General features: G+C 35.1%; 1 protein-coding gene across 1 annotated transcript in view; it reads left to right on the plus strand.

Annotated features, from left to right (window-relative positions):
- The window catches only part of GPR98 (G protein-coupled receptor 98), a 1,036,968-nt gene that overhangs the window by 401,443 nt on the left and 624,761 nt on the right, over positions 1–10,764 (plus strand). The window contains exons 73-75 of the mRNA XM_006885387.1: positions 531–648; positions 2,385–2,556; positions 7,381–7,623. Coding sequence (XP_006885449.1) covers positions 531–648; positions 2,385–2,556; positions 7,381–7,623 — 533 coding nt within the window. The remainder of the gene's footprint in view (positions 1–530; positions 649–2,384; positions 2,557–7,380; positions 7,624–10,764) is intronic.

Consider the following 10,764-nt stretch of genomic DNA (forward strand, 5'->3'; position numbering starts at 1 on the left):
TCATTGTACTAGTACCATGTTGTCTTTACCACTACGGCAGTGTAGTAGGATTTGAAATCAGGGAGTGAGATACCTCCTACCGTTCTTCTATTATTAAGGAGTGCTTTGCTTATTCGGGGCTTTTTTTCCATTCCATATGAAATTGGAGATTGCTGCTTCAGCTTTATGTACAACAGAATGAAGGCTGTGAGCTCCTCCGCAATTCTTGCAATCGTTACTATGTTTAAACCCATTATTGAAGCTACTTTGTTAGTCTGCCTTTTGAGGGTCTTTCCCTCTCCACTGACTCTATATTACCAAGTATGATGTCTTTAGGAAGATAGGATCTTCCCTATTTCAAACTAATATATTATCATTTTGATTCTTGTTTATTTTTAGTAGAGATCTTTATAAATTGTAGCCATCCACCCTTCTCACTCAGTTTATCACCTCTGCACCATTTGAACTGGAGAGTTTAATGAAACAACAGAGATCTTTTACATTTGTAATTATAACCCTATTTTTGTGATTTTATTTTTTTTTACATCAAGGGAATGATCTCCAGAATGGCATTTTAGGATTCAGTGAGGAATCTCAGAGTGGACTAAAACTGAGTGAAGGAGCTAATAAGAGAAGTCTAAACCTTATTGTCATAAGGCAGCCAAACAGGTATGTACATATACAGGTTGTTACTGTTTTTATTACTTGCTTTTGAGTAAATTATGCCTCATAGTGACCCTATGAACCCTGATATAAGCCAATCTCACCATCTCTGACACACCTGTCCTCATTGCCACAGTCTCTATGTCAATCCACCTTACCCAGGATTGTCCTTTTCTGCACTGACCCACCACACTTCCAAGCATGATGTCCTTTTTTAACATTAGATATAAAATATATATTTTATTCTGCTGTTAACTGAGAAACTCTTTGGAATGAGGCCTTGTATCTTGCTTTTAACCTGAATTATAGCCTATTATCTTCCCTAATAAAGCTTATAACCATGAGTATGGTTCTGTGAAATGGGTGGTCACTGCAACATAATTGGAGCCCAGTAAGTAGGTGAAGGTGTGTAGGAGGGCATGTCTGACCTCTTGGAATTTAATTTTGGGTTGTATATGCTATTTATGGGGACATTTACCCCTTGTGGAGTTACTAAAGGTTGGATTTGGCTATCTCCACATTGTTCTTGATCTAATTGCACATAGCTTATTGCTGTTGTTGTTTTTTTTTGTACTGTTGAGTTGAAACCAATTCACAGCTGACCCTCCTATGAGTTTTCAAAAAGCAATAATCACACGATAGGAGATTATAAATCTTTCTCGCAATGAGCAGCTTGTGGATTCGAACTGCATACCTTTATGTTGGCAAAGCAGTTCCTTTCCACTAAGTCACATGTATTGTCCACTCATTATCTAATTACAAATCATAAGGTAGAGACAAAATGCCAACTTGACAGAAAAGGAGATTTGCTATGCCAGGACTCAGATTCATTATTTTTTAATTTGTGGTTTAAGATATTTGATTTATGATCATGACTAGGGCTATCTTCAACTTCTAGTATTTTATAAAAATACCCTTACAAATGCCAGATATGTTATAATGTAAGTCGTCACTTCATTGTTTTTCCCAATCATCCTAAATACTCAGCCATCTTACTGTGAGACAGACTTGGAATATATTTTCAGAATAGTATCTTCTAGTACCGGTCTTCTGAATGCTTATCCCCTATCTGCACTTGTGTGTGTGTGTGTGTGTGTGTGTGTGTGTGTGTGTGTGTGTATACATACACGGATTTCAACTTTTGTATTTTGTATATAAATATTCTTAGAAAATGTAAGTTACCCTTGCCTACTTCCTTTACAGTAACAACCCATTTTTATAGTAGTTTTCTTTAGAAAAATTCTTGGTAAAAAATTAGAAACATTTACTTTAAAGCAAGTGTTCACTATAATTATGATTTTAAAAGTTTTAAATACATGTGAGGCAGGAAATGTGTATTATTTACTTTTATAATCATGATGCTTGGAAGCAGGAGTGACATCCACTTCCATAATAGCTTGCCTCTGTAAACCCCATGAATCTGGAGAAAGGATGAAAGTTATACAGGTATTCAGGACTTTTGTCCATAGGGTCACTAGGAGTCGCCTACGACTCAACGGCACTTAACAACAATCGTGATGTATGATACATACTATAGTAAGTACTTTTCCATATATAAAAATTTAAGGTCAAAGCATACCACAGAAATGCTTCCATTTTCTTAACTTTAATAAGGTGTGAGGACCTGGTCATTTTCGTTATTATCATTAATAAACTTAAGTGTTATCTTTTGGGTGAAGACGTACCACTAGATACTGAAAGTACAATGTGTTACTGAATGTATGTGTTTGGTTTGCTCTTAGGGCCTTTGAAGATGTCAAGGTCTTTTGGCGAGTCTCTTTCAACAAAACCACTGTTATACTCCAGAAAGATGGTGTGAATCTGATTGATCAGCTTATGTCCATATCAGGGACCACGACTTGTATAACTGGTCAAACAAAATGCTTCATCACCATTGAGCTTAAACCAGACAAGGTAAGAAACAATGACATACAGTATTGCCAACATCTGAAAATACTGCTCTATAATTCCAGACTCACTGCTGACATATCCATTTTGACTCTTAGCTCTCCTGTATGACAATGAGTGCCCCATAGGGTTTATAAAGCATAAATTCTTATAACAAGCAAACTAATAAATATTTCTCTTGCCAAGTGGTTGTTGGTTTCAGTTCGCTGGCAAGTTCTGTAATCACTGGCCCACTAGAGTACCTTCTTTCACAGTTGTCAAAACTCATACCCTTTGCCGTCAAGTGGGAAAAGAGACCCTGCCTCCAGTGGGTTTTCAGAGATAATACATTGTCCAGGAGGAAACTGCCTTTCTTTTTTCTCCTCAGAGTGTGGTTGGATTTGAACCCCAAGAGAAATGTCATCTTTGAATTAGCACTTGGACTCCCTATCTCCTGTGCTTTCTAATGCTTTAAAATTACTTCACTGAAATTTACAAATTGTTAATGTGTAAGTGATTTTGTGTCTTGTCTTAAACATCTAAGTCTCTTTATTAGGCTACCAAGCTTTAGATTTAGAGTTTGTTACATTGTAGATGTTTTGAAGTTAGCCTGTCAGTCTTCTTTTTGGTTTCAGATCATTCCCAAGGATTCCAATGATGCAGCTGTTCTTTGCATGAGTGATTTCTTGAGCCAATTTCAGTTATATTCATCTTTGACTGCTTAAATGCTTACAGTTTTATCTATTTTTCATATGTGTATATTTAAATGTTTTCGTCTTCTTTATTTATATATATGTGGAAAGTTCAGGTTTCTATCTACCAAATAAGCACACAAATCATGCTTGATGGATGTTAAATAAATATCTATTGGCACACACTGCACACAACAGAAAGAGAAGGGCATTCTTCACCTCCTCCTCCCTCTTCCAGTACACATTATTCAAATGGTCTTGGTCACTGATGGTCTAGCTGCTTTTGGCAATCATGTGTGGACTTCTGGTTGGGTTGTGGTTTTTTTTGTTTGTTTTGTTTTTTTCTTTTAAAATGACTGTTCTCATGGATTAATACCAAGAGGAACACTCAGAATATTTGTCCTTTGTCTGTTCCTTAAATTATTAAACTGAAGTAGTTAATACAAACTCTGGGCACAATATCATGAATGTACAAAAAAGTGGAACTGGCTCTAAAAATATGAAGAACACATACACAAATACAATTACTCCAAATGTGTAACTATATTGAACTCCATTGTAAAACAATCCTGTAGATATAATTACTGCTTTCATTTCCTTAATTCTCTACTTGTTCTTTTGCCTTCTGAGTAATACTGTAATAGTTAATCTTTTCCTAATGCACATGCTTTCATACCTTTCGGAGATTGGAATAATGATACTAGTTCCCAAACAAAAACAAACACTTGCCTCAGACTCCTTGAGGTTAAATGTCCGTGATTATCAGCCCTCCATTCTTTGCTGGGGCTAAGAGCGCTGGCACATTTCCCAGGCTGTTTCAAAGGAGAAGTGTTGATCAACTGCTTAAGAAATATTTTATGACTAAGCTTAAATTGCTAGGTCAATTTTTAATGTTTTTTTTTATCTCAATGAGTGTTTTCCCTAGAATGATTTGTCCTTTAAATTTTACAGTTCTAATTTTATATTACACACTGCCATATTGAGCTGGTCTAATAGAATCATTAGGAATATATTGATTGTCATCATGAACCATCAATACTGTTCTGACTCAAAAAAGATCCTATGAACATAATAGGTCAAAACCCATCCCTATCCTTGCCATTCTCACAATTTCATCATGCTTCAGCTCATTGTGGTAGTCAATGTATTGAGCATCCATATCTCGTTTTTCTTTCCCTTTTCATATATTAGAGAGATTTGGTGGCTGAGTGATAAAGAGCTGTGCTAGCTCAAAGGTACAAGATTTTAATCCACCAGCTGCTCCATGGGAGAAACAAGGGCAGTGTCTTTCCATGCAATCATTGCCTTTGAAAGCTGTGAGGTCACCTCTTAGTTGGTTCTGACTTAACATCATACAACAGCAAGAGCAGCATTCTTATCTATAAGTATTTATTCTTCTTAGTAGAGCTCTTGTTCTTAAGAATGTTTGTCTCACAATTCTATATTATAACTATATTTTTGATGTGTTAACAATTTTTCATCATTAAGTATTTTTGAGAACATAACTCATTATAACCATTTACTAAATTACTTCATTTTACATGCTCAGGTAGTCATGTCATTATGAGTGATAGTTCCTATTAAAGTTGGCCTTTCTTCTTCCTTTTCAGTATTTGTTTCAAATTATTTGGAAATAATTTTATTTTGTGCAATAACATGTTCTAGGATAATCTTATTTATCTTAAATAATATTTTCTGAAATATTTTCAGAAAACATTTCATACATTAGACATTAGTCAAAAGGCTAACTAACATAGATTACAGAAAAAGTGTTTGACCCACCAACAAACAAGTGGTTAGAGAAGCTTTGGCATAGTCACAAATGGAATACTACGTGGCATTGAAAAAAAACCACCTCATGAAATATTTACAAAATGGTGACTCTGGAGGACATTATGCTGAGTGAAATATCTCGGTTACAAAAAGACAAATACTGCATAATGCCACTGTGATAAAACAGAACTGACATCAGGGTTTGGGGAAACTAAGAAAAGAGCGGATTAAATAATGTATGTTGCATTGAAACAGATGAGGGAAAGAACGACTTAAAAGGAATATGTTGTTGTTAAGTGCCATCAAATCTTAGACAACTCATAGCAACCCTACAAACTAAAGACCTGAACACTTGCATAATTTTCATCATTTCTCCAGGTTCATAGAGTTTCTGGAGGCAAGCTATTTTGGAAGTGCATGCCAATCCTGCTTCCAAGCTTTCATTAAAATCTCAAAAGAAAACATAAAAGAAAGTTGGAAAACAATAGTCTTTGAAGCTTTAATCCTTGACAATAGGGAAGGAAACCTCCTGGCAATTACATATGAATGTGTGATAGTGTGTGTGTGTGTGTGTGTGAGAGAGAGAGAGAGAGAGAGAGAGAGAGACAGAGAGAGACACAGAGAGAGACACAGAGAGAGAGAGGAGAGACCTCTAGTCAGGCTCAAGAGTCTAAAGTGGCTCAAATTTATCAGTGAGTTTTGGTTTCCCAACATACTTCGAACAGATTGCTTAATTAAAATATCCCTTCGTGAGATGGGCAGATTCCTTTCTCTCTGGTTTAGTTATGTGTTGGCAACCATCGTCTGTTTAATTTTAGATAGTTCTTTACTGTGATAATAATATATTCTTTTGATTCTAAGTAATTGTAAGTAATGTTCTAATCTTCATCACAATGAACAGGAATATTTTAATGAAAAGTGAAGTTGAGAGTCTCTGTTCAAAATGTATTGTGCTGTGATCTTTAGTTAAAAGAAATTCTTTGTGAATTCAAGTTCACTCAGCCTTTAGGGAACAGGAGCTCTTGAAATATGGTTATCCATAATCCTAGTGTTTTTAGTTTATTGTATTTGCTAAATTTGGTTTATGGAGGTGGAAAGAGTATGGCTAACTTATTCAATATTTATGGATAGATTATCAGTAAAAGTAAAGAAGGATATGTACTAAAAGAAGGCTAACCACATTTCTTTAATTAAAGGAGATTAAAGCTTATTTACTGTGTAACTAAGATATAATTTATTCTTGGTTAATACTAAAGAACTGTATTATTTTATGACTTAATCATTATTATTATTAACATAACAAAACAAGTGATGAATAAGACTCCGCTGCTAGGGAATAATGATGTAATATGTCACTGTAGACAATACTATATTGAAAATGCATCAACTCTACTTCTTTGAATTACGCCAGGAGATTAACAAAACTGTAAACACTTTAGATGTTTGCATAAGAATGGTTCATTAGTAAAAATAGGTGATTAGCAGTATGTTGTAATGTTAAGCCTTGAGGGGAAAAAAATTATGATTGCTGAGAAAGGACCAAGATAGCACATGAGCAACTATAAACAGCAAATAAAGTTGAATTTACTGGATATTTAGTAGGGGGAACAGTAGGAAAATATGTAAAATTGCATTATTATATGTCATCAATATTTGGCAATATTTATTTGAAACCTACTAGAAATGAAAGAAAACTAAGAAAGTTAAAAATTCCATTTCCCACCTGTTTCCAGTGTGATTCCTAACTCACAGTCTTCCTCCAGCCTCACCCTGGCTCATTTATCTAAGGCAACTGTTGTCATGATGATTTAATAACCTTTACAAAAATGGATATTAATTAACATTATATGAGGTGTGAATCCTTCAGCTGCTTCATGTGCAAATGATGGGCAGTCTCACCCCTTGAGCTTAAACTGCCTAAGAAAATCCACTGGAGGGTCAGCTATGAGTCACTTCCAACTCAAAAATAAATAACAACAACAACAACTGCATATATTATTATGCAACTTGATTTTTTAAAAAAATCATCATCATGTTTTTATAATTCATCTATGTTGGGAAGTAATTACCTAGTTCATTTCTATTAAACATTAAGTGATATTTCATTGCATCTTTTTTTCATACTGAAGTACATATAGGCTGTCTTTTGTTGTTGATTTTCTAGTAAGACGCTGACTCAAAGACCAGTTATGTTTCATAGGTAAAGAATGAAAAAAACCCACCAAATCCCCTGGTAACCTAAAAATGAATTTAATTTTATAATTTTATAAAATTTATTTGTAGTGCATATTTATCTTTGTGATGAATTATGTAATTGATTGATATTGTAATTTAAAAAATAGAAATACATTATTGTCTTTTCTGTACTCATTTTTCTCATTATTAGATTCCTCGAGTTGAAATGTATTTTTTTGTGGAGCTTTATGAAGTCACTGCTGGAGCTGCAATAAACAACAGTGCCAGATTTGCTCAGATCAAAGTCTTACAGAGTGATGAACCTCAAAGTCTTGTATATTTTTCTGTGGGTTCTCGACTGGCTGTGGCTCATAAGAAGTCCACTTTAATCAGTTTGCAGGTGGCCAGAGAGTCTGGGTCAGCATGGATGATGTCTGTGAACTATAGTACCCAGGTAAGCATCAAGATATGTCAATACACACTAAAGTATTCACATGTCACTATAGCAAATGTAATGAAATAAAATAATTAATACACTTTTCTGACATATAATGCCACTGGCAGTTAAAATTGTGTGAGTCAAAATTAAGTTTATCCTTTAAGAAACTCAGCAATTCCTTTATCATGAACACATAAGTGTACTTTAAATGGATAAGTTTTTCCATTTTTCTTTGGCAAAATGGATTATACCACGCAATTTGTCTTACATAAATTGATTGTAGAAGGTATCCAAGGATTTTAATTATAATAGTATAGGCAAAACATAAGAGTCTTTTCATGGTTTATATCTGAACTAAATAAAAGTAAAAATTCACTTCTTCAAAACTTGAAACACTCACCTGTAGGTGTATTTCTTCAAAGCTGGGTATTTGTGAATTGTAATGACCTAAGAAAAACATAGTGAGTGACATCTTGCATCCTCACCATTGCCATCATACTCAAGACCACTGACTGTTGCAGTCACTGTAGAACCTATCTCAGTGAAGGTCTTTCTATCTTGTGCTAACCTTCTGTCCTATTAACAACAAAAAACAACCCAGTACTATGAAGTCAGAACTGACTCATATCTGTTCATTCATTAAGTTTCCCGGAATGTAAATTGCCCAAGAGGAGAGAGTGCCTGGCTTTCTTATCAGGAGCCACTGGGTTTGAACGCCAGGGAAGCATGGCCTATGATGGCTTAACTGAGCAACTTCCTTTAGGCTACACCACCAGGACTCCCTTCCGTCTTGTTAGGCTGCATCATCTATAAGCATCCAGGAACCCAATACAGCAAAGCTGCATAACACTAAGAGACAAAGTCTGAGTTTGATTTGGGTGATAACAACATGCCCTTTGAATAGTTTTTCTAAACTTTTGTTTTATTTTTAAAACTTTAACCTATGAAAGCAAAAGAAATTAAATTAGTTCCACTGAAAGCAGAATTACGGAGATTGAAAATTTCCCACCTTAATCGTCTCTTTTTCAACCCCTTGAATCATACAACTCCAGGGAACCCATGACTTGAAAAATCTCCATTCCTCTTGTCTTAGCTATTACAGAATAGCACACGTTGAATGACTTACAAGGATACAAATTTATTGAATTAGAGTTCTGGCAGCTAGAAGTCCAAAATCATGGTGTTTGCAAAGCAAATGCCTAATGGACTCTGAGGAAATCTGTCCCATATTTCCCTCTCAGCTTCTGGGGATAGACATGATCTTAGATGCTCTCTGACCTGCATCTGTAGCATGAATCCATCTTTGCCTCCTTCTTGACAAGGCCACTTTCCATTTGTGTGTCCAGAGACTTTCCGTTCTCTGTTTTTTTTTCTCTTTTATAAAGATGCCGATTATATTTGAATAAGATCTACCCTACTCCAGTATGACTACTTGTTAAATGAAAACATTTTCAAGGACCCATTAAAGATTACAAAAAATAGGCTTTTAAGCTAGTTTTCAGAGATAGAATGAAGTCCATGATGCAAGGAGCCCAATCCTGGTCACTCTTAGGTCTCAATGTTAAAACATTTTGTTACAAAGTCCTGTTTGTTCTTTGAGTGGTCCTATGACTGATGTGTGGTTCAAACAAGTAGCACATTCTGTGTATAAATATGAATATATGGTAGCAATCACATAGACCAGTATTTGGAACATGTTTCAACATGTTTCTTTCCCGCCTTGGTTTTAATATTTTAAAAAAATTTTTAAGTGTTTAATTTTTTTTAATATTACTCTGATTTATTTACAACGTTTGAATATATTAGTTTTCACAAAAGATTTTTCCCATTTCCTTCACCTCATCCACCCATCAAATTGTGTAACCCTATGATTAACATCCTACTGCCTCATCCCCACATGGTTTTTATACAGTATTTGTCCTTGTGGGACTGAGTTAGGGAACATATTTCTTGAGGTGAGAGTAGGGTACTGTCAGTTGGAAAAGTTTACCTTCATAACCAAGTTCATAGCTCAGAAAAGAGGGAATAAAACTCTATTATATATTAGTTGCTGTCATGTTGATTCTAACTCTTAGTAACACAATAGGACAGAATAAAATTGCCTTTTAGGGAGCAGGCTACCACATCATTCTCCCAGGGAGCTGTTGGTGTGTTATCAGCTTAATGGACTATCAGGGCTTGTGCTTCTATTATTTAATATTCTTCATTCTGATTAGTGTTGAATTAATATGATGTTAGAAAGATAATGGTATTTTTGTTTGTAGGGTTTAAGATAGGGAAAAAATAGTGGGTGCAGAGGGGAAAGTATTTAATTTTTTATTTTCTTCTGTGAAATATATATCATCATATATTTACTATTTTGAAAAGTAGAAGAAGAGAAATAGAGGAGAAAAGATGATAAAGGCATTTGAGCTACAATTTTAATGGTCCCATATACTCAGGTGAAAGGGGAATTGACGTTGCCAAAAAACCCCTGAATGCCCATAATTGTAACACTTGTTTATATTCTTTCTATATTGTCGTTGTTAAGTCTGTCAAGTCGTAGATGACCCAGTGCAACCCTATAAACAAAAGTCTTGAATACAAGACTATCTTTTTTCCAAGTTCATATAGTTCCCAGAGGCAAACATTTTTTGGAGTGGATGCCACTTCTGCTTCTAAGCCTGTTTTATTCGGGAGATCCACAAAAAGCAGGCCAGAGGGCTACAGGCTACCTTCCCACCTTCCCAGCCTGGAAATAGCCCCAGACCAGTGTCCCAAAGCCTTTTAAAATACGAGGCCAAATCCAATCAGCTCACATCTTATTTTGAACAACAGCCACAATTTTGAACTAGCCACACCCTAGTTTCAACCCCAAACCAGATAACACACCTTAGCAGAATCTGGCCATTCTGCTCATCTTCCCAGCCTGGAAATAGCCCTCTTTCTATTCTCTTTAGAAAACACATACTGTCACTAGCATATAAATCATAAAGGACATTTATTTATGAGTAATGTATTTTCATGAATTCTTAGTTTGACATGTCTCCCTGTACTTATAGCCTAAGCAAAGAGTATTCATAGCAGTACCTTAAATACCAGTAATACTTGAATGCTTTTTTTCCCTCCTTGATACAGTCATTTCTTATCAGCTGAGATATGCATTCAAAAGACGTT

The sequence above is a fragment of the Elephantulus edwardii genome, unplaced genomic scaffold (assembly GCF_000299155.1).
Source record: "Elephantulus edwardii isolate Elephantulus edwardi_28Jun2011 unplaced genomic scaffold, EleEdw1.0 scaffold00043, whole genome shotgun sequence".
Taxonomy (NCBI): Eukaryota; Metazoa; Chordata; class Mammalia; order Macroscelidea; family Macroscelididae; genus Elephantulus; species Elephantulus edwardii.